General features: G+C 40.5%; 2 protein-coding genes across 4 annotated transcripts; both read right to left on the bottom strand.

Moving 5' to 3' along the window:
• Positions 1 to 3,194: 3,194 nt before the first annotated feature.
• On the bottom strand, positions 3,195 to 6,797 carry LOC131223989 (transcription factor MYB35). The gene is made up of 3 exons (XM_058219579.1): positions 6,568 to 6,797; positions 6,276 to 6,405; positions 3,195 to 4,101 (listed from the first exon to the last, which is right to left on the bottom strand). The coding sequence occupies exons 1-3, from the start codon at positions 6,698 to 6,700 to the stop codon at positions 3,195 to 3,197; spliced, it is 1,170 nt and encodes a 389-aa protein (XP_058075562.1). The 5' UTR covers positions 6,701 to 6,797.
• A 6,471-nt stretch (positions 6,798 to 13,268) lies between these two features.
• On the bottom strand, positions 13,269 to 24,573 carry LOC131222681 (uncharacterized). 3 transcript variants are annotated; one of them, XM_058217842.1, is made up of 9 exons: positions 23,990 to 24,572; positions 22,225 to 22,305; positions 21,622 to 22,104; positions 17,861 to 17,996; positions 17,537 to 17,696; positions 16,158 to 16,286; positions 14,701 to 14,895; positions 13,954 to 14,076; positions 13,269 to 13,872 (listed from the first exon to the last, which is right to left on the bottom strand). In XM_058217842.1, exons 1-9 carry the CDS (start codon positions 24,186 to 24,188, stop codon positions 13,771 to 13,773), a joined length of 1,608 nt encoding a protein of 535 aa, XP_058073825.1. In that variant the 5' UTR covers positions 24,189 to 24,572; the 3' UTR covers positions 13,269 to 13,770. The 3 variants fall into 3 exon arrangements, with proteins under 3 accessions (XP_058073825.1, XP_058073826.1, XP_058073827.1); XM_058217843.1 differs by having other exon boundaries at positions 23,993 to 24,572; XM_058217844.1 differs by lacking the exon at positions 14,701 to 14,895 and having other exon boundaries at positions 23,990 to 24,573.
• Between the last annotated feature and the right edge of the window lie 605 nt (positions 24,574 to 25,178).

The raw sequence follows: 25,178 nt of genomic DNA, 5'->3' as shown, positions 1-25,178 counted from the left end.
TGTGTTGCCTCATCAAGTGAACTGTTGGTTCCTGCTAGAAAAATGTTTCTATCAAAATCTGGGCGCAGTTTCTCCTCAAGAAAATTGTTATTTCAGGGGTTGGTTTGGCAGCTTGGATTTTGGGCTTGTTGGATTTGGAATCTAAACCTATGCTAAAATCTTGTGTTTTGCCCTCTGGAATTTGGCAGATTTCCAAATCCTTCTTCCAAAAAGCCACTTTCCAATTCCTCTTCCTCTTTAGAAGCAGGGTTGCAAAATCCTAGGATTTTATCTCCAATGGTCCTATTTAAAATGGTTCTCATTCTCTTTCTGTAATCCAGGTTATCAAACAGTTTCTAGATTCCACAAATTGAAAATGCAGGTTGCCAAACATTTCTAACAGAATGAAAATCTGAAGTATTTGGCCGAAGTAAAAAAATCCAATTCCAAGCTGCCAAATGACCCTTCAATTTCAAGATTTCGAGTCCTGTCCTCTAGGCTCTCCCTCTCCATTTGGATACGTGGCTGACGTGTATATATGACTTTTTCGGGCCTGCCGAACTATAAAAAAAAATGGCCCTTGGTTAAAACTCACATTGGTCACCCGATCCCAGTAGTCCTTTCAGAGGTGGGACTCACTTTGTAGCTGATCTTGATCAATGAAAAGACAATCTAGAATGACCGATATTGATTAACCATTTCTGAAGCCATTGATTTGAATGGTTAGGATCATCCCACCAAATTGCTGTTTTCAGAGACGCCTGGTTGCACCATATCTGCTATAGTCAATGTGAGTCATCCATGTCCTTAACCATTCATTGGATGGCTAGGATCACTGACAAAAGATTTTTCTTTATTATTATTATTATTTGTTTAAGAGGGTTGGACTATCAAAGTTGTGACCCACTTAATGTACGATTTAGACTTGTGGTTGGACCGTGTAGTAAAGGTCTTCTGTTTCCCTAGCCAATGAATATAGTTCAGCCATTAAAGTCATTCAATCAAAGTGATTTTCTTTTTCCTTCTTTTTCAATAGATTGGGGAGGTGAGAGACCGACTTAGGTGGGCCACAGCACGGGACGCACGGGACAAGTCGAAAGGGGATGCCCACCCTTGATTTGCTTGGGGACCCACAATGTTGTTTGCAGAATCCAAGCCATGCAGACCCGCAACTCAGGTGGGCTGCAGTGAGTATAAGGGTAGGCGTCCACCCTCAACTTGTTTACTGTGCTGTGGCCCATCAGCAGGAGCTGGGTTTAACCTGATTGGACGTATCCAATGGACGGGTTTGATATGATGCTTATACCACGTGGGCCCCACATCTGCTTGGGACCACTAGGGCGGACCTGTGTAATGATATGGAAACGTGTACGTATCCACCATAATGTTTATATGTATTCCAAACCATTCATAAAACAACGGCCCAACCCTTCGTAAGGTCATTCCCACTGGGATGAGTCGAAATAACAAAAATATTAGCATGATTCAAAGCTTTTGTAGCTCCACAGATGTTTCAATGGTGGGCATACAACCTCCACTGTTTTGTCGTATGGTCCACTTGAGCTTTTGATCTGCCTCAATTTTGGGGTTATGCCATAAAATGAGCTGGCAAAACATATGGACAGGGTGGATTTCTCACGATCCCCACCTAGCTTCATACCATAAAGTTTAGTTTTTTAATGAAGAGTATTTTGGCCTTTTAGAAAATACGGTTCTAAAACTGTATGTAATACTCACGACATACCAGGCGGTTATATAACAGTGGAAAATTTAAGTGGATTACTCTAAATAATTTAAAAGCGAATGTGGATGGCAGCTGTTGGGTAGTCGAACTGTAACGGACCCACCAATGAGCTGCCCCGACTTGTAACCACAAGCTTTGTGGGGCCATTGCAATGTCTGTGTGACATCTATTCGATCCATCTGTAATTTTACCTTATTAAGTGGACCACACCACAGGAAAAACTGGGGCTGGAAATGCCAATGTTGAAACTTTCCTTGGGCCCCCTGTGATGTTTACATCCATCCAACCCATTTTATTCCCACCAGGATAAACTGATCCATTATGTGGCACCAGTAAGGTCTCAAAGGTGACCGTTCAGTCCAAACATGAGCTGGCTCAACCGATGGACGGATGGGATAATAACACAAACATAACAGTGGGCCCATAGAACTTGGGATTACGTAATTCCTGTAATCAGCATTACAGGAAATTCCAGCTGCGGCGTTTGCAACGGACCGTCGGGCAAATCGTTTGCGGAGGTTTTGCTAAGCCCATAGGCGGTGCAAGGCTGGTGGGTGGTCGACAGGCACAATATCCAAGCCGTCCATCAGGTAGGTCCCACCAGGTAGATGTTCTCTTACATTCAACCGGTACAAAGTGGGGCATTATGTTAGAAACAGTTAAGACGGTACGTAACTTTGGCCAAGTTTTTTCAGTCGTACATATTTTTTGTGAAATGTGGCGCACATGACGAGTGGAATGATCTGATTCTTGAGCAGGAGCAGTTGCATGGTGATATTCCTCTGATGAATGGATTGGATCTCACACCAATATGCCATGCGGGCACATGTGTGTCGTATGGGGCAGTGGGCAAAGCTCCTCATGATCAGGGATCCAGTACCACTACTAACCTTATCCCTGTCAAATTGACGTGGGCCTCGTGATCCGTGATCACCAACAGCCGTTGGGTAAGAGGGGTCCACTGGATTGCAACTGCCGCAGAATAACCATCATGGTGTAATCAAAGACATCCATTTTGTGGGTCCTTAATCGGATGGTTCTGATCATCGGATTGGATTGATATTAGGGTCATGCGCAATCCTAGGTGGACCCCACCTATCAAATGATCCCATCGATAGTAAGTTGGCCACCTGAACCCACAGTGATCAATCAAACTGGCCTCTCTCTCTCTCTCTCTCTCTCTCTCTCTCTCTCTCTCTGTTATAGTCCAAATGGTTGGACTTGGGACCTCCCTCCCTCTCTCTCACACACAAACACATACATGAAAATGCTATGAAAATACAAGTTTTAATGTAAGAATCAGTACAGATAATACTCTAAGAATCTAAGCTCACCCATCACTTTTTTTCTTTTCTTTTCTTTTTCATATTTCCTCTTAAACCTACTCATCATTTATATAATCATATTTGTCTATAATCCCATAATATATAAACCAAATAGAAATTATATTCATGGATTGCCATGTATTTGTCTATGGATAGTCGAGAAGATCCGGAAACTCCCACAACATTTCTCTGTCGCGATCCAAGATCGCCTCTACAAATGAATCATCTGAAGGAGCTCCCAACATGTGGCCTACTTCATCTCCTGTTTTACCATAACCATTCTCCAATACTCCATCCTTGATCTGCTTGACTACATTGCACTTCTCATTCTCCGGGCCCACATATTCAAATTGCGGATTTGGGGAGAATACATCATGAGAGGAAGATTCCGTCGACGAAAGCGCGTTGAAGTCTTCTTCTTGACTGGGAGGAAGGAACACGTCTTCGGCGAGGAAATCACTCCAACTGAAGGAAGAAGAAGACGACGACGACGATGATGAGGTGTTTTGGGATTGGAATGGTTGGGATTGAAAGGGTGGTTGGATGTGGCCTTGATGATTGGTGAAGTTCGTAGAAGAAGAAGAGCTTTCATTGAAGAAATGAGCTTGGATGGTTTGCTGGCCAGCGCGACTCGAGGCTTCTGCGAATCGTTGGATGGCTTGAAGCTGGACTAGAAGGTCCCACGTAGGTTTATTGCTCGAAAACCCATCTTGGGTCGGCTCAGTTGTCATTGTGAAATTCGAGATTCCATTTTGTGTGGCTTGAGATGGGCCCGATTTAGACATGAAAGCACTCCTCAGGTCTCGATTGAGGCAGCTGATCCGAGCAGCGTTTGAGTTCTGGTATCCAGCATGAGTATATTTGTTGTTGCTGCTGCCAGTGCAGCCTTTAGGGAGGCCGATCTTTCCGTAGTCCGCAAGGATCTGAGAGATGGGCTTGTGGGTGACGTGATCGATTCCCATTTCGCAGAGCTTCTTCCGTAGCTTGGTGTTCCAGTAGTTCTTGACGTCGTTGTCGGTTCGACCGGGCAACTGAGCCGCTATTATCGACCACCTACATAAGCTTATAAGAAATCAGTGACATGATATGATCGGGCCACCCGTTGATTGTCCATGTGATTGGGACCGTAAAAGTAATGGACCTGATAATAGGGAAGTGGATTGGCTGGTGGGTTGACGTCAGCAAGTTATGTGGGTCCCATCATGATGTATATGTTATATCCAAGCTGTCTATCCATTTGGAGAGATCTTCATAAGGCTTGAGCCTAAAAATAAGACAGATCTAAAGATCAAGTGAACCACACTGCAAAAAGCAGTGGGAGATTTAACGTCTACCATTGAAACCCTTTTGGAGTCACAGAAGTTTTGGATCGATATGATATTTTTTTCCTCTTCATCCACGTCTTTGTGACCTTATGAACAGATTGGACGGTAAATAAACATTATGGTTGGCCCTATGAATGTTTTAACGGAGAAAATCATTATCCCCGCTTTTATTTGTGGTGTGGTCCAGTTGAGCTTCGGATATGATTCATTTTTGGGCTCATGCTCTAAAATGATCTCTACAAATGGATAAAACGGTGTGCATATAATAAATACATCATTTAGGGGCCATGAAACTTTGATCTCCTTTGAACCGTTCGTATAACTTGGAGCTGGAGGAGCGTAAACGCTTGTCTTAGAGATGGCCAATGGTTAGAGACTTAGAGGCCTTCAGATGGGCAATAAAAGCCGAAAAAGAGCAGTTTCTGAACCCCGGGCCCTCTAAGGCATAGGACACTTGATGGACGGTCCTGATCCAATTCCATCTACAGTTGTTTATGTTCTATCATATTCTGATAGAGGTATTTTATCAATCCCAATGTTACTCAACATGCACATTGAGAGAGAGAGAGAGAGAGAGCATTCTGCATGCACTGGTAACAGAAAACAGGCTGTTAAAGCAGTTTTCGATTCCACGTCATGGGACGTTAAATCCGTTATGATTCCCTTTGGCACGGCCCATGACTCCATGCCATCATCATCTCCATGGGCTTTGTTAGTTTCGTACCATTTTAAAAGGGTACGGCCCCTGACTCCATGCCATCATCTCCATGGGCTTTGTTAGTTTTGTACCATTTAGAAAGGGCATTGACTCTTCAAACGTATACATGACTCAGTTGCAATCCAGACCGCCCAAATGGCCAACCCAACTGTGGATGAAGCATAACCAATAAATTGCATAGAGAATATGATGCTAACGATCTGATTTTCCATTATCCGGACCACTCGCAAATTTACTTATAACTAACATTTGAAATCCACTAATAGGGATGGTTAGGATTTCTTGATCAGTGTAGTTTTATTCATATGCTCAATGGACAATGGGGCCCACAATTTGGATGGTATCTGTACATCAGTGAACATGCTAAGAGAATGAGTCACTACCATTTTTTAAATGGTGCAAAACTAACAGAATCTACCCCCATCTCCACTTAGCTCAATGGCCAGACCTTGGCCTAGAAAACCAAAATTTTTGAAATGGGCTCAGATCAAAGATTTCAAAATCCAAGCCAAAGATAACCCCAGGCCCAGCCCGTGATATCCCTAGTATTTTATTTTTTTTTAATTTTTAATTTTTTAAATATTTAAATATCCAGACATTTTTATTTTTGGTATTTCAGATAATTATATATACGATCATTTGCCAGAGGATATAATAATATCCTGGGCTTTTAATTAGTACAACTGGGTGCACTGGTCTAGTGATCCAGAATGGTGATCTGATGGGCCCACCATGGATGGATCATGCCTCTAAAGTTTCCCGCGCTGGAATATCGTACACATCCGATCACAGGCCCTTTCTCAGTTAAGCATGGAACGTTTCCACATCGACCCATCAAAAGGTTATAATTATCCTATTAATGCCGTTTGGGGGTCAGGGCCCATCAGATGAACCGTCTAGATCACTTAACCATTGAGCTCCACTTCTACAAACAAACAGCGGAAGATACTATGGATATCTTTCGGTAGATAATCACAGAATCCTTAGACTCATGAAACAAACTGCAGAAACAAAAAAGAAAATAAATAAATAAATAAATACACACACACACACACAAACAAAAACAAGGCTCTTAAAAGTCATTTTCCAAAACTAAATCAATTGAAAATTGCATTTGGAAATATATCTTCATGCAATGCATAAAAAAGAAATGAATTAATAAACCCTAAGGGAAGAATTCCAACCTGCTTCCAATGGCAGCATGAAGGTTGACAATCAGCTGTTCTTCCTCTGGTGTAAAGCTCTCATGCTTCAGATCAGGCCTCAAGTAATTAGTCCACCTCAATCTACAGCTCTTCCCACATCTCTTTAGTCCTACAATTCTCAACCATAAATCCAAAACCGTATGTACATCACATAAATCCAATTGGATCATCTTCCCCATCAAAAATTTCCATCTGGGAGAGAGAGAGAGATAGAGAGAGAGAGAGAGAGAGAGAGAGAGAGAGAGAGAGAGAGAGAGAGAGAGATCCTAACCTGCTTTCTTGGGTACAGATGTCCAGTTACCAGTTCCATGGGTAGACATGTAAACAAGTAGCTTTGCATCTTCCTGTGCAGTCCAAAGACCCCTCTTCACATTCAACTTATCGCAACACGGCGGCCGTCCCATCTCAAAATCCCCACATTCGAAGCAATGGGAAACCGTAAAAACAAGAACCAAAAATAAAGAAACAGATAGAGATGAAAAGGCCTTCAGTCAATCAAGCAGATCAGCGGTCGGATCGACAGCAGTGATGCAACTCCACACCTCATTCTAAGTAGTTTGAGAGGAAGAGGGAGAATCAGGTTTAAAGGTTTTTAAAAATTGGGGGAGGCAAGAAAAGCATGGGATTCAATCCCAATTAACAATAATGGCATGATTAATGTCATCTTTCCAGAAAACGGTTTTGGGAGGAATATGAAATTGCAATGCCTCTCTCTCTCTCTCTCTCTCCTCCCTTCACACCTCATATGCTGGGAGCCCAAGAGCATTGAGTCAGGTTTAAGTAGGGTGGATTATTTGGTTAAACTCGGAGATTATTATAATCATTTTTTTAAATTTATATGGTCACACGCCTACCTTATGTGAGGCAAGCTCATCCCTTTTAGCTTGGGGGAGCAATGACATAAGCAGACTATGTAGAGAGAGAGAGAGAGTGCAAAATCAGTTGAGAAGATGACATGTGTTTTTGTGTATGACTAGTACCATTGCTTTTTGTGCCTGATATGCATGCAATAAGGCACTTTCTATTTTCCTTTTCCCTTGGGAATCCACATTTTAAGAGATTGTTTTGATTGGTGGAATCTTGTTTTCAACCGTTCAAATGAATTAGTTTCCTCCCATGTGACAAATTCCCCTTTTTGTGAAAAATATATGTAGAAATTGACTTCCATTTCCATACTTTCCATTGAAAAAGGGTGATGGCGCTTGCTTTTTTTTTCTCTCTCTCCTTTTACATTTCCATGAAATCAGGTGTGATGAAACAAATGGGTTAACATGGATTCTTTTCTACGCGTTTGGCCTTTCTCTTACGATAACACTTGGTTTTTCATACTACGTTTTGGTTTCCTCTAAACCAAACTGTAATTTTGTCCTTTGGTGTGGACTTTTATTTTCTATGAAAATGTAAAAAGGTTAATGGTTAAATAACAAAAGCTATATCTCTTATAATTGTGAAAATCTATATTTAAAAGTTTTTTTTTTTTTTCTGAAAAATGACTTGGTTTTATGGGAGAAACCAAGAAAAGGAAATCAATTTTCCTCTCCTTTTCTCTTGCTTAAAAAGAAACCTCATATTAGAGGAATTTCTTTTGTTTTCTTTCTAACAAATGGGAAAGACATAAAAATGTGGTAATAATAAACACAAGGAATTTTGGAGAATTTCTCAAGATGATTTTTCTTTATATTTGCTTTATTCTAAATAGAATTTATATAAAGATGTACAAAGTATATAGAAGGAAATATATTAATGAAAGTCAATATATACATATATACATGGAAGGAAAATCAATCAAGACAATGTTGATCAACATGGAGTAAAAAAGAATTTTAATTAAAGACATAATCCTAGCTATCTTGATGTATGGACCACTGCCAAAGCCATTTACGCGTGGGCTATGCAATCATCGTGATTGGATCATTGTTAGTTTTACTAAAACCAAACACTTATTCACGGTAAAGGAATTGCAAGACATTTCTAACAAGGTGTAATGATTGTAGAATTGATTTCTTTTACCACAGAATTCTCTCATCCAAAAATGGCCGTCAACATAATCTTAATGATGATAGATTAAGATTGATTGCAAGTGGGCCTTTCATCCGCTTTAATTACAATCATACTAAATCAAATCCACTAGCTAATCCAAGCACAAGCCAGAGTTGATGGATGAAATCCATATATTTTAGGCGTCCATGATTCCTTGATCTTGGCCATCAAATTGGATCCTGATGCTTCTCCATCTTGAATATTAAGAAACATTGCCCAATCAAAATCACAAAATCAACACTGTTTGAAATTAGCAGTAGGATAATTGGACTACACAAAGGTTCAACCATCTCAATTTGTTAAATATAATGTGCCAACATGTACAGATTGCCAACATGAAGTGTCTCATTTTAGTAACTCTGCACTTGCCTGCAGGCACATGTGCCAACCTGTGCCACATGTGTTAGGTCAATGTCGTTCAACGGATGGACCGCACGTAGAAGCCCTAGCCCGGAAAACAAGCCAATCCACTGATCAGGTGAGCCATAAGCATGCTGGAAATTTCTTTAACCATTCATATATTTTCAATGGATGTCTCACCCACACGATGAATAATAGGCTGGTTGAATTTTTGGGCTAGGCATTTAACCAGTGCGGCCCACCTGAAGGACTGCTTGAATTCACGCACATGGTACGCGTTCTCACATGTGTTTGCAGATGGGTGTGAAAGTAGGATTACCAAAAAGAAAAAGAAAAATCATTCATAGACAAAAGAAGAAAAAAAAAACAGAAGAAAGGCGTTGAGATTATCTATATATACAAGAGATGAAGAAACTAATGGGTTTTAGTTGGGGAAGAGCACAAGCATCTCATGAAGACAGAGGAGAAGCCGCATTTCTGCGTAGGGGTGTGAGAAGGCGGAGCGGTTTCTGGGTTGGGAATGATCATCTCCGGGCCATGGTTTTTCTTCTGTTTTTGGCGAGCGGCAGCAGCGGCTGGCCCATTTGGGAGCTCATTCTCCCATATGAGACCAGAAGATCCCTGCCTCCTGAATGAAACGGAAGATCTCTGCAACTGTGTTGTCATTCTCTCTCTCTCTCTCTCTCTCTCTCTCTCTCTCTCTCTCTCAATTTCTTCTGGCTCCTGTTTTAACTAACTAAACGGTTTTTTGGGCTGGCGGGGTTATTTTAGTACTTTTTGTTGGGTTTGGCGGGGCGTTTTGAGCGGTTGGTTACGTGCATGAATGGACCTGGTTTTCTCACGTCCCCACATCCTTCTCTACGATAGGTCTGGGCTACAGCCGTTGGATTTGTGGTGATATTTCTATGATCCAAACCGTTTATATGATAAGGCTTACCTTGGATGGTGGACAACTAAATAAAAAATTAAAAAAACTCTCACATTGTGATATTTCAACTTCTGATCATTTTAAATCTTTTCTTTCAAATAGGAACCCTCTATTAGCGATTGTTTCCTGGGCCATTGATGATCTTTCAATGTGAATGATTTTTCTATGTAGCCAAAATCTTTTGTGGATCTCATCTTATCAACGGTTTGGATCATGGTTTGAATCATTGAACATGACCCAAGATCCAATGGCTGTAGTCCCATCATATCCTATAACAATTCGTGGGGATTCTCTCTCTAATGTCCCCTCATAGCCATAGGTGAGAGTTTGGTAGCTCGCGGTTGATCCTCAAATCGGTAGCATGCAAACCTCATCTCCAAGTATCCATCAAACAGTGATTTGAACATTTCAAACCGAGGGCCCCACTGTGGCCTGCAAATGGGGACGGGGTTCTGGGCCCACCGTGATGTTTGTAAGAAATCCACCCCATCCATCCATTTTTCCAGCTCATGTTATGACATAGCCCAAAAATAAGGTGAATCCAAAACTCAAGTGGGCCACACGACAGGAACTGGTAAGGATTGAACATCCACCATTGAAGCATTCGTGGGGCCACAGAATTTTTAGATCAGGCTAATATTTTTGGAAACGGATTGGCTACTCCCCCGCCACCAGCCCCGTGGCTGGTGGTCGGTGCTCTGTGGGCCCTACCATGATGTATGTGTTTCATCCATTCTATTCATCCATTTTTAAAGATCATTTTAGAGTTTTATCCCAAAAATTAGAGGGATATAAATCTCAGGTGGTCCACACCACATGAAAACAATAGTGATTGGATATCCACCATTAAAATCCTTCTAAGGCCTACTGTACTGTTTATTGGACATCCAATCTGTTGATTTGGTCATACAGGATCAGATGAAGGGAAAAAACAAAAATCAGCTTGATCCAAAACTTTTATGGCCACCAAAATTTTTTTAATGGTCGAAGCTCATTCAACACTATTTCCTGTAATGTGGTTCACTGGAGATTTGGATATATCTAATTTTTGGTCTCGTAAAATTATCTATAAAAATAGATGGACGGAATGGATGAAACACATACATCATGGTGGCTCCCACAGAGCACCGCCCACCAGCCATTGGCTGATGTCAGAGGGAGTAGCCAATCCGTTCCCAATATTTTTGTGTTTTCAGCTCATCCAGAGGGAATAACGATATAAACCTGGGAGATGTTTCAGCTGTAGCCATTTCCCTCCTCACTTTTTCCGGTGGTGTGGCCCGCTTGTGTTTTGCATCTGCCTCGACTCAGGTCCTAACATAAGAGTAGGTGGATTTCTCACAAACATCACAGCGGGCCCCACCTGGCTTCCATCCTCAGGTCGCAACCCAAACACCAGCCAGCTAGCTATAGTGTCAAAGCTCTGTGGGTTCGACCATGATTTATATATTTTATCCACGCAGTCCATCCATTTTGCCACCCAAAAATAAGGCAGATCGAAAGCTCAAGTGTTGACACTTACCGTTGAAAACTTCCTTGGGGGCCCGCAAGTTTTGGATCAAGCTGATCAACTTTGTGTTTTCCTTTCATCGAGGTCTGTGTGACCTTGTAAACAGGTTGGATGGCAAATAAACTTCATGGTGTGCCCTAGAAAGGTTTCAACAGTGGATGTCGCTATCCCACTTTTTACTATGGTGTGGTCCACTTGAGATTTGGATCTGCCTCATTGTTGGGCTCATGCCTTAAAATGTGTCCACAAAATGGATGGACGGCATGGATAAAAACATACAATATGGTGGGGCCACAGAGCTTTAACACCAGCTAGCTGGCTGGAATCATCCAGTCCAACTGAATGACAATCGAGACCGTTGATCAGTAAGGCCCACTAAACAGAGTTCTTACAGTCCCCAGCTAAACGGCGTCCAGGTCGCAGCCAATCCATGTCCTGAAAATGGACGGTGTTTTTTCTTTAGCTTTAGATCACTGTGGACGTAACTTTTGCGTACTATAAAGAGATCCATTATCATATATGCCATTTTATTGTTCTTCTCAAATTTTTATTTTTATTTTTTCTTCTTCTTTTTAAAAAGCCATTTTATGGTATTATCTTTGGGACCGGTACATACACCCGGGCCCACATGCATGACATTAGCTATTCAGGGCCATGGACACACTGATATTCACAGCCTGCCCAGATCACATTCTTGTGAAAGATTTTAAGACTCATCGAGTAGGGGTGACTCAGCCATGTAGCCCATACTTTCAACTTGACTCACATTGTTGAACAGGATCGCGAGTCACATGGGACTCATTTGTCTTAAAACCAGAAATACTCGTACTAAACACAATGATGGTGGGTCACAGGGGCAGTTGATCAGATACCAATCAATGGTTGGATGTTGGTGACTGGGCCACTCTTGCCTTGACGTATCAGTGGTCTGATAATCTAGGACATAGTCAATCCTCTGGTCTGATAATCTAGGATATAGTCAATCCTGATCAAATACGTATATGGCATTAGGGCCACAGTTCGCATGGGTGTTTGACAATGAATTAATCTCCATAGCTTCAAGGGATTTGTATTATATAAAATCCAAGCCTTTGCACAGTGTACACATGTTTTCATTTCTGACAACTGCCATCAATAATATGGGAATCCAGACCGTTGATCTTTACTTCCTATGATGGATGGACCCGTACCCAAAACTATGGCATAGATTCAGAGCTGGGGGATGAGGCAGAGATGTGTCCCTAGAGTTTACATGATAGCTATTAAGAACAGCCATGCTTCATGGGACATGAGACAAAATGTTCATAAGATTAGGTGAATGGGTGGGCAGGATGAGGAAGGATAGAAATAGAAACAACCAAATACAAATTTACAAGCAGCACCCACAGGCAGCAAGAAGAGGGAAAGTAAGCTTAGATGGTTTGGCCATGTGAAGCTGAGACAAAAGAACGACACCAAACGTGCAAAGAGAACACCCAAAAGGACATGAGTAGAGGTAACAATAAGGTAAAAAAAAACGATGCCTTAAAAGGCCACTATTACTGCATGCGAACATGAGAAAGCATATTTTCTTTGCCATGCCACTTATACTTTATCTGCTCTGGCTATGGGGCCCATGCCTAGATAAGGGATTCCCCATTCTCTACCCCCATCAAGATATTCTCAATTTCACTCAAGAATGATTGAACCATCCCCTACAAAGGGATAGTGCTAAGTGGAGCAAAAAAGGCTTTTCATGAGATGGAAAACGAGAATTATTAGCATAGAAAGAAGGATTGTCCTTGCTCATTATCAAATAATCTCTTATTCACAAACTTGTGTGAGGTCATTCCCCTTTATGACACTGGGTGAGGACAAACCAATAAAGAAACAAATCTATTCAACAATCAAAAGGAGAAGGGTTCAAACTCTCTTGTTAAGAACTATACCGGTTTTTGAATCCAGAGCTATCAACCACTCGGACATCTCTCTGACCCATCGTTTAACTGAGGATATGATCCTTAATGAATCAGAATGGCAGACAGGATTCATGTAGCTGACCCCAATTAGTTGTGATAAGACTTAACATGGTGATGAATGGAAGATGCGGGTAGCATGCGTTCGACTCATGGGAAATGAGCAGCAGCAGCAGCAGTTGGAGGGAAAAGAAGAGCAGCTCCTTTTGAACATTATTTTCATACATTAAGTAATTAAATAAATCCCTTCACTCTATAAGAAAAGAAAAGAAAAATCACTACATCAGAAGATCCCTATGTTAAGAAATAAAAAGAATCCTTCATTCGCGCGTGTGTGTTGGGCACAGCACGGCCCACTCAAGTTGCCCATGTCCCCGGTGCCAACAGATCATTTGGTTCTCCATCAGCAGCATACAACTAAAGCCTTCTCATCAGTAACCACCCATCACCAAAATGTCATGAATGTGAATTGTTCTCCGGCCTCTGAATGCCTTGTATCCATGACCAGGAGATGACCTAGCATTATAATCATCTCAAAAAACCAAGAAATATCCACCGGGCCACATACAATAAGGGGACGATAGACGTGTATGCTACTTGCTATGTAGAAATGCTTGATTCGCACTTATTGATTGAATACTACAATACATCAACCCTTCTTTGGGGCTTATTCTCTTAGATTCATGCACAGGTGGTTGCTAGTTGTGGGTAGTTGGTATGGTCAATCCGATTTAAACGGACGCAACATAAGACCTGCTCTGGCAACTCTTCTGGTTTGTTTCCCTGTTTCACCGAGAAAATGTGTCGGAACTATCTATGGAAAATAAATGGATGAAAGGAAGATTTAGATAAAAACAAGCTTACCTGAATAGTCAAGCCAATGTCCAATTCGCAGAGCTTCAATCTGTCTTGAAATGCTTCGAACCCTTTTCTTGAGATGTAGCTGAATCTATGCATATCCAAATCAATCTCGAGGTAGTTCTTTCCCTGGATAGAAATGTAGTGAACCATGAGAAGGATACATCATAATAGGAGGGAATTATCTACAAATGAAATTTTCATGAGCCCTGCTAATGGACCCTCATACATCTGGATCCATCCCACACATGACAACGTGGCACACACATCTAAGATTCAGGTCGTTCATCTGGCAGGCCCCACCATATATGTGACCTGATCCAAAATCAGGCCATCCCACTCGACAGACACTATCAAGATAACAGACCTATTCTCCATCCTATCAATAGGATCAATTACAAGTCAAACTCATATTCCGGAAATATCGTAACAACAGAATTCCACAGTCAAACTATCAGAATGGCCTAGAAATCTTAGTCCAAGTGAAAAGGGCTACAAAAAATAAAATTAGCCAGCACTCTGCAGTCCATATTCAGCATACAAGTGTTGCCAACTTGATGAGTGGACCAGACTTTTGGGTCAACAAGCATGGGCCTGAACGCATGAGTCCAGTTCACATGTCTAGCATTCGTGCCAAGTCTCCCAGGCCGATGCCCTTTTGACTTGATTGAACTGAGAATGCATCCAATGCATAAAGCATTAAAAAGTGTCACAGTAGTCTTCAAAACTATGGTTGGTTGAAAATGAACTTACCAAGTGAAATTCATGCTGAGGGCGAGAAAGAACAGGCTTTTCATTGTAAGCATGCATGAGCTTTCTCTCAGCAGCACTTAGGTGAAGGTCCTCTATATTTACCACACGGCCTAGTATCTTTAACCTTTCACGGAAGGGTACAATCGTATCCATGGGAAAGGCTTTAACCTTTTCCACTTCATCACTGATTAATCTCTGTTCACACACAAACATGAAGACAAATTTATGAATATACAGTAAAATTGTTGGATTTTAATGAAAATGAATTTAAAAATGGTTAGGGACCGTTTGGGTGAATTCCAGAAGTGTTTTATTTCTACAAGGCCGAAGCAGGTGGGCCCTGCCAAGGAAAGCTCAGTATCCAACAACAGCGCTTGACGTGGTTAGTAAACAGCAATACAATCACTTGCTCAACAGAATGACTCTTCAAACAAGGAATGAGAGGCATCTACTTAAAAGAGGAACCGTATGATCCTCAGTGAAAGGAATAATATTCTCACACCCCTTTGATCCCCCATTCTGTTGAGTCACCTTTCTTTATTATGCTTTTGGTGGTATGAAAGCAAGATTAATTGAAAAAGGATTTTGAAAGAATTTCAGAAGGAGAGCTTTGACAAAAGATGAAATTTCTTTTCCTTTGAAAACTCTTTTCTTATTTTAGCAATTGGGATACCAGAGGCTTCACCAAAAACTGTGGTTTGCAAACACAGCTTCCTCAGGTCTTTTGGTCTTATAAAAATGGGGCCTGTGGTTCAGTTAGACCCTCGGTCTATTGGGCCCCCACTGAATTGACCATGTCCGAAAATATCACCTGTATAGGATAAACCTGACCGATTTGTGGCCTATAAATAAACTATCAACAAGAGAAATATAGTAACATCCACATTCGACTGCAATGAGGCGAAAAAATTGGATAGCTAAGACCTTGCAATTGAGAATTTTGGGGCATGGCCCATCCACGATCGGGCCCAACAAAACTCATGGTCCCCCAACCACTGATCGTGGACCCAACTTGTACAGATTGAAAACTCAAGGGTACTGTGCATACTCCATGGTCAAGGACCTTATAATTCCCTTTCAACTTAAAGAATCAAAGCAATGAGAACAGTTTCACTGCAGGAACTCTTTGCATATCACTCAGCTGCTTAATGAACAGATTCTTTGGACTCATTTATAGGGAATATAGCAAGCTTCATAACATTTCCCTTCATCTTCATTCATGGTTTAAGATAATTCAAGACATTAGACATCAGGTTTAAAATGTTTAATGAACTAAGCTTTCAACAATGATGTACTTGAAGAACTGCCTATATAAAGAGAACTTAAATATTTTCACCAGATCTAAGGTGCATCTAAGAACTATTGCTTCTAAATACTGAATAAGACTGTTTTGGGTTGGATAAAGAAAATACAAAGCAGAAGCCTAAGAATGATAAGTTATAGGGACTATATCTTACTTTGATGCTGTCCTGGAAACTTGGTGGAAGTTCTTTTGAGTAACTTTCTGAAAGCCTAAAATACAAAACAAAGCTCATCCCTTCGCCATCGGTTTCACTTTGAAAGATTGAGGTAGGATATAACGGAACCTGCAGAAACCATAGTAGTGTCTTAGTATGAAATAAAATCAAGGAAATAAGGATTTGGAAACAAAATGGACTTTCTTTTTTTAAAGATTAAAGAATAGCATAAAAGAAGCAACCAAATCTGCTGGGAAAAGGACCAGCAGGTAAGAAGACGTATCACCTTCTATTGGTCCAATGACTCCAAACCACCCAAAGGACAATATTTCTAGTGTTGGGAAGTTCTTGTTAGCTCTTAGCCACAGATCTTGGAAGCCAATCATTACAAGCATGCATTGACATTTTTTCAGTAAATAATACAATATGTACTCAATCAGAACAGCTCGGGTTCTGGCTGGGTGTTAAACTACACCATTATTGCCCCCATATTCCATACCATCACAAAGCAGGACCTATTCAGCCCTCCTCTTTTATCATAAATAAAAGAATAACAATAACACCATATATTCAAAATAACTGGATGCTGCTCAGCTTTTATTGCCCAACCACCCCTAGATCTGCCCTAAAAGATCCCATTTCTTTTTGGATGATGTGTCCCCAGACCATCTTCAGAGGTTTTGCATTGTAAATTCCTTCAAAATGTTGAAAAGAGCCATATCCTGCTAGGATGCACTCAAGTCAGCTTTACATCATCTCAGCTGTCCCACATGTCCACGAATGAAACCCTGATAAAGGGGCATATTTAATCCAATCCCTCTAACAAAAACCACCAACATCTGTCCCTCCATGTGAGCTCTCTTCCACATCATGACCACCCCTTACTCCTCCAGTGCTAGTGACCACCCCTAACACCTAAACTACATAATAAACACATCTGGCATCACCCCAGTGAGTTTTGTTAAATATCCGTTCAATGGTATTTCACTAAAATAAGCTGCTTACTGTAATTTATATATACTATAATGGAAGTTGGAGTGTGTGTGTTAAAAATTTCAAGGTAGGAATTATTACAAATTATAAGGAGACTGAATGGAAGTTTGTAAATAGAAACACGAAAAAAAAAAAAAAAAAAAAAAAGGTAGAATGTGGCAGTTCATGCATCATCTAGCCATAAAATAGTAAAAATGACAAAAAAGCTGTTACACACACATATATATATATATATATATATATATATATATATATATAAACCCAAGCAAGACGAGTTTCCATGATTGTATCTTTTCAATGCATGTATACAAGTTGATAAGGTTAACCAAACTAACATTTAATATGGATCAAGAGCGAAAGCCATCAGAAGTGCATGATAGGAATACCTGAACATTCACCACAAGAATAGGTGGAATTCCAGTTGAATCCATAATGGGGAGATCCACAAACCGAGCAATGTGATTGATTTTCCGCTGGCATAAGAAGACATCGACCCCAAAAGGATAAAATGCAGCATGGTTTGGAGCAAATTCTTTCTTTTTATCCCTGCCATGCAAAATCAGAAGGGGTCCTAAATTAGCACCACATACTGGCGTCAGGTACAAAAAGACCAGACATACATCATATCCAAGTTCAACAGTGAATGCATGGTGCAACCATTCCCATGACCTCAGTAGTTTTAGAACTGATAAACTGGATATTCTTCATACCTAAAATAATTCTTCCCCCGAACCTTGAATGTACTGGGCTCAATACGTGACCAGCAATCAGACATTTTCTTCTCTATTGGGCAGAATGGAACTTGGGAACCTGCTATTGGTCTTTCTACAAAACTCTTCATAGAAACTGGAACAGGCATAAGAAGAGGATAAGCCAAACTACATCTATGCTCTCAAGTATGAATCAGCCCAAGAGATTATCATGATTTAAACAGTTAGGTTCTACTGTCTATCAACATGATCCATGAGAAAGAATATAGAAACATCAAAGACATCAATATATAAAGTGTGATGATACATTATGCCCATTCAGAAGCATTATGTATTTGCCAAATAGAATGAACTATCCAATGTACGTATTGGTGCATATTCGCTACAATCATTTGTATAAGAAGTCAACATATACATGCAACCAAAGCTCAAAAATCCATGTCCCTCACAAGAAAAAAGAAAGAGCCTTAATCTCTATATAATTCTTTCTTTGCTGAGTTTTTCAGTAGAATGACTTCTTACTTGACCAAACCAGCCCATCAATCAAAGGATAACTGCAAGGGACTATAAACTTTGTTTCTCACTTCCCAGTGCCAAAAAGGGATAAAAAAATAAACTGTTGGTACTTCATGTAAATGCCTCAAATGACATACCCGGATGACTGGTAAATATTCCAATAAACATAAATTAATCACCCAAAAAACTGTAACCCATGATTATTAAAAAGTCTCTCTATCGTGTAGCATGGGTATTAAATTTCTTCTCATGAGTTAGGCTACCCTGACCAAAGAATTTTTTGGGGTGTGGATTGCACATCTCCAATTTAATTGGAACATGGTTATTCAGCACTTGCCTTCCACCCCTACGAGCATGGCTCAATCGGTCCAGCCCCCTACGCGCGTGGTTGTGGAATTTAAATGTCAATGGAAACTCTATAGGGAATCCCAGTCCATCCAATATTGGCAGGGCTATCCATGATCACAATGGAGAGATTTAGTTAGTCTTTTCAGGGCCTCTATTGGGGTTGGAGGCACAAGTTTCATGGAGGTTATGGCCATCAAAATTGGAGCATCTCTTTCCAAAGATCATTTTTTGGGTTCCCTTATAAATTGAGGAAGACTCCAAAAACACCATCACTTGGGCTTGGGTTTTCAGAAAATGTCCTCAGCCATGGAAACAGGCATCTCCTGTAAATGGTGTTATTAACACCTTGGAATCTGTATTGGTTCAGTTAGGTCAGGTGCCTCAGGTTGATAGTTCCCTTGCTGATTCACTCACTGAGGATGGCATTCCCACCACTCTCCTTACTGATTCCCAATCTCATTATCTTAATGAATAGGTGTATCTTCTTCTTCTTTTAATAAATTGATGTTATCTATCAAAGAAAATGAGAGAGAGAGTTGCACAACCGCATCATATACATGTTCCTAAGCAGTACGGGAACAATACTCATGGGTGCTCCAATGTGTACAGGCTCCCCATGGCAATGCAATATGAGTTAGATAAGAGCTGGTTTATATAGCTTTTTTATTTTTGTTTCGTATTACACGAGTGCAGCAGTTTGTTTCATAATGCAACATTTCAAAGATTTTGTTTCATGTAGCAGGGGTGTAGCTTTTCAATTTTTGTTTCATAATGCAGTACGATAGATTTTTTAGTCATTGTCCTAAACTCTGCTAGAAAAAACTGAGAGGCCTTCATGTGACCATTGGAGGCACCACAAAGAAAATTCTTCTTTTCATGGATAACAAGGTAGGAAGACAAAAAGGCTGGAACTAGAGTTTTGCTCTGTTTGGTTTCTAGAGATAAAGAGTCTTGAATTGACAATTATCACATCTCAAACTTTGCTCCACCGTAACCTTTCCAAATATGTATATCAGGTCAACTCGTTTAGTGAAGCTTTTTTTTTTTTTCATTCTTTCACCTTCTCTTCATATTCCATTACTTCTTCCATTGCCAAGCCCCTAAATAATAGTAGCTGGTTTAGGCTACATCAAAACTATTGAATTTCAATGAAATGTTCCAATGCTAGTTTTTCTAAGTCAAACAATCCACTCAATACTTGGGGTCTGTTTGGGTAGGGGATCCAACAAAATTAGGATTAAGCATAATCCCCTTTTTGGTACCCCATGCCCTCCTGATTTTGCTGAAAATGGGGAGGAAAGAAACGTATGTCATCTTAAGAAGGCTATATACAGTTTGAAGCAAGCTTCTTGAGCCTAGTTTGAGAAGTTTAGTGGACCCTAATTCATATTGGATTTACTCACATTCACTATGATCATTCTCTTTTTATTAACTGGCATGAATAGGGAATCATCATTATGAATGTGTAAGTGGATGACATCATTGTTACGAGTGATAGTGCTAATGCAATCTCTGAATTGAAACTTTTATCTGAACAAGGTTTTTAACCTCAACGATTTGGAACCACTAAAATAATTTCTTGGTCTCTTGTTCTAAGAAGGGCATTGTTTTGTCTCAATGAAAATATGCCCTTAATTTATTAACTTCAACCGGTAATCATGGTGTTAAATCTATTAATTAACTATTCGAGGTTAATAAGAAGATTCGAGCTAATGATGGAGAACTTTTTATGATCCTACCATGCACCGTTGTTTGGTTGGCTGGTTGATATATTTGACTATTACTAACTCAGATCTATCTAATGCAATGAATTTGGTTAGCCAGTTCATGCATGCTCCTTAATCCAGTCACCTTGAGGCCATTCCTTGCATTTTACGCTACATTAAGTCTTCTCCAGATGTGGCATCTTATTTAGCTATCACAATTATATGAATATTGAACGTTATTCTAATACAAATTAAGCAGGTTGACCAGATAATCGACGCTCTACAATAGAATACAATACTTTTTTTGGAGACAATCTCATTACCTGGAAGACTAACAAACAGACAATTGTTACAAGATCCAGTGCTAAGACTAAGCATCGTGTTAGGCGAATATCGGGTGTGAAATTTTGTGGTTAAAAAATTTTGTTGTTGAATTGGAATTTCCAATTAAGACTCTTATACCAATGTATTGTAACAATCAAACTACAATTCATATAGCTTCTAATCCTGTTTTTCGTGAGCGAGCAAAACGCATTGAAGCTGGTTTTATCACTTTATTCTTGAGAATATTGAATATTGCTACTACTATTATTTTTACTCCATTTATTCTGTCTACTACTCAACTTGTGGATATCTTCACTAAAGCTCTTACCGTTGAAGTTGGTTGATGTATTCTTGGCAACTTGGGCATAATCAATATCTATGTCTTAGCTTGAAGGGGAGCATAGATATTTCTGGACCGTGGGCCCTCTCTCTAGACCATGGGCCTTCTCTCTTTGAACCATGGACCGTCTTTTATTCTCCTCTTATTTCTCTTTCGGAACATTACTTAATACAAAATAAAAGGGGGGTTGGGCATCCAGCCCTAGTTAAGAGTTTTCTCTCCCAGAGGCTTTTTTTCTCTCTAGCAACAATTAACTAAAAGCAACAACATCATCTACATTTTTGTCATTATTTTTTTGAGATGCACGTCATCTAGAATATGAACTGCACGTATGTAGGAATGGACTTTTTGATATTTAGGCAAAAGGAATAACAGTTAAGGTGAAAGGATGCAGATCTGCATACACTGTAGTTTCTGCATGAGAATAACACTCAAGTTTGTCATATAACACCAACAAAATAAGTCCAGTTATGCTAGAGTAAGTGACGGAAAAACCAAACTTCAAAATAACTAGTGGCAACACTCACATAATGTAGGATTGGGATGTTCTTCCATGGACTTCCATTTGAAGGAAAGCTTCGAGGCTACCTTTTTCTTCGCACTTGGTGGGCCAGGGCTGGAAGGTTTCCTCTTCTCAATTGATGGGAGAGAAGGAACAAGGCAAGGCAAGCAAGCATTTGGCAGAAGGCCACAATGGCCCAGCACTACCGCTTCCTCATTAACCCCTTCATCTAAAGAAAGACTAGGGGTTTCATCACGGAACACAGGGGACTTCGCGTTGCTTAAAGCACCGTCAGATTTGGATTGAAGATCAACTTCATTTGTGTCATTAGCAGACTCAGTGACATAATCGCGTGCTGAATTTCCCGTCGACGGCTCCCCAGATTTCTGATGCTGGACAGTGGAAGGGATGCATGGAACACTGCCATCAGCATCTTCAAGGTTAGCGTCTTTCATAGATGAAATACTCGATACGGATGCACCATCAATGCCATTTAAAGATGAAACATCTGCGGAAATTGGGAATGTATTAAAAAGAGGGATATCTTCTCACCCAGAAACCTAAAATTTCAAGCCATCGTCATGCCTACTGAGCTTAAAAAATTCAAAGGCGATGACATGCCATCTACCTTCCTGAACACTTTCGTAATCTTCATCACAATCAGAGTCAAATTTTGCAACAGAATCAAACCAAGCCTCGTCAGTACTTCCTGCCAACGATACCATATTATAACAAAAACCAGATTAGGAACTCAGGTTTTAAAAAATCAATATTCTCAATAAGAAAAATTTCCAAAACAAGATGAGTCATTAAAAGATCAGAGTTTCAATTTGAATGTGTAGATGATGAAATAAGATGCAATGCCAATGTAAGGTAAGATTAATGATGTTAATGATTAAATTGGAAGAGCACGCCTTTCCAAACAATAACCAAGCTCATTCAATTTTAGACAATAAAAGCATTGTATGTATGTTAATGAAGCACAAATGCCACATATACAAAGAAAATGGAACCAATATACTTACAAAAATAGAATCGCCAATGTTCCATGTCTTTATTCTTCCATTTATAGATTAGAAACCATCATTTCAAAAGCTAATGTACTCTGGAAGCAGTGAGTCATCTAGCACCCACCCATTTAAAATAGTCTTCCTGTTTTGAAGGCTGCATCAGGGACACACGTTTCACCAAAAGTACATTGTTCACAAATGACTTTGGCAAAGGTGGGGCATCTGGGAAATGCTGGAAGAGCATTATTCACTGATCAGAATGGTCTTTCTCATTGAAACTGACCCAAAGTTTCCGCTGAGCTTATTCTTTTGTAGTAAAAGAAACAAGCTCAATGGGATTGTGGGCAAAAGCCTGTTCTATGAAATAGGAATTTAAGAAACCCCAAACACATCCTGAGGACAGATAATTTTGTTTTACTAATGTCACTCTTTACCAGTAAAATCTTTAAGATGTAGAAGACAAGTACTGACAAAAATGCTTGATAACACGGAAAGATTTTATGGAGCAGCCGTGACCTTGAAACCTACGAAATTGGGTGATGATATCAAGAACAATCCCTCTTCAGAACATCTGACCAGCCGTCGTTATTGATTTGGCAAAGGTCCAAGGAACAGAAGATCGTATGACTTGGACTCAACGGTACATTTCTATACTTAGACAAGGATGACAATCGAATGCAACCAGAAAAATCCCTCATGCAAATTGCATCAGAACCAGCCAAGCAATCTTCAAATGGCCCACGTCAGAGGAGTATCTAGGAGGCATGTGCAAGATCCAATACACTCATCAGGTGGGCCGCGCCATGTAGACACCCTGTCCTAAAATACAGGCAATCGAATGCAGACCATACATGTAACAATAACATGCGAGCATGTCCTGACAAATGAGCGGACCAGCCTGATTTTTGGGCCAGGGCATATAAATGGTGGGGCCCACCTGACGAGCCTCTTCCATGTTGCGAGATCATTTCACATTGGCACAATGCGGCCACCAGCGCAGTCGCACAACATTCAAACTTCCCCAAATCAATAGATCCCAACCATCAAAATTTACAGATGACTACAGCAAGCATATGCAATCATCGATCAACCAAGATCCAATTCTCCTAACCCAATTATCACCAACGCATCCTTCTCCTCCGCTTCAAAGGCTTCTTTACTAAATTACCATTAAAATCCCAAGCTTTGACAGTGAAGATTAACCGTTAACTCACAATGCAGCAAGACGGATTTGAGAATTCTAATCTTCGAAAATCGCAGCAAAGTAAAAAAAAAAAAAAATCAAATCTGAACTTACTTATAAAATCAAACAACTGAAAGAAATTCACCAAACTACCAAATTTGGAAGTGTAACAAGAAAACAGAGCAAAATTACGAAATTACCACCATGGAAAGCAAGATTGCTGTGGGAGCGATCCGGAGCGTCGGAACAGCCTTCGTGGCCCACCTTGCCGGCCGATCGCGCAACCTTCTTAGAGAAAACACGCCTCTTGAGTCCTCTCTTTCGCTTGCCGTGAGTCTGCCTCAAAGAATCCGTACGGCCGCCTATACAACGTCCCGTCCTAGAAACGCAAGCTCCCATGTCTCCTCCTTCCTCCTCCTTAATGCGAAATTACCAAATTGTCCTTCGATCTTCCTCCCTGCACACCACTGTCAACAGAGGCAGACGAAGAGCGGGAAATGGTCAAAATGGTCCAGTAATCCCTCTCTCTCTCTCTCTCTCCTTCTCAGAGCTCAGGAAGTCCTTGAAAGGTCAGTAAAACCGGAATACGCCCGCCCCCGGGCGCACGACGTCTTGGTGGTGGGGCCCATGCTCTGGCCTTCTAACACGTGTTGCCAGTGATTCGGACAAGATTGGGTGGTGGGAGATGAGGCGAGAGGAGCGCGTTGCGTGCGCGCAGCTGCCGTCGGATTTGCGCGTGAGAGATCTTACGCGTCTAGTTACGGATTTCGCTTGGTTTGTACGCGTAATAGACGATGAAGTAGTAATAAAGAGACATTGATGAGAGAATAATAGCACACGTGGGGATGTAGAAGACGTGTGACAGATCATGTCAGTTCATCGTCTCGAGTCGGCTTTGAATGTGCCTTTTTTGAAAATCAGGCAGTTTCGATTTTAATGTGGGCCACACGTTAATGAGAAAGATGGACGGCTATCCAACGGCATATATTCGAAATAAATGTCTATTATGGATCTTGATCTGGACTAGGACATTATCAAGGTGGCCCACACTTGATGCGGATCATGAACCGATACAACAAGTTAACGTGTTTCCCGCGAATGACAACTCAACCTTTCCTCGCGCAAATAGCTACGCCATTTATTTAATTGAAATGGAATACATTCCGACGTATTATAATAGGATGCGTCGAGACTCAAGCTTTTGATTTGGGCTTATTTTTTCAATTACTACAAACCGTTATTTGATATGGCTAATCTCAGATTTAAGATTTTAGTCCGTTGATGATAAAAAGGATATGGTGAGCGTTCATGTTCAAGGCAAAAGGGTCATATTATCAAGGGTTAAATAATCTAATTGAAAACTTTTATTTATCGTATGTCTACTATCCA

This window comes from Magnolia sinica, chromosome 13 (assembly GCF_029962835.1).
Source record: "Magnolia sinica isolate HGM2019 chromosome 13, MsV1, whole genome shotgun sequence".
Lineage (NCBI taxonomy): Eukaryota > Viridiplantae > Streptophyta > Magnoliopsida > Magnoliales > Magnoliaceae > Magnolia > Magnolia sinica.
This window is presented reverse-complemented; position numbering and strand designations above follow the sequence as displayed.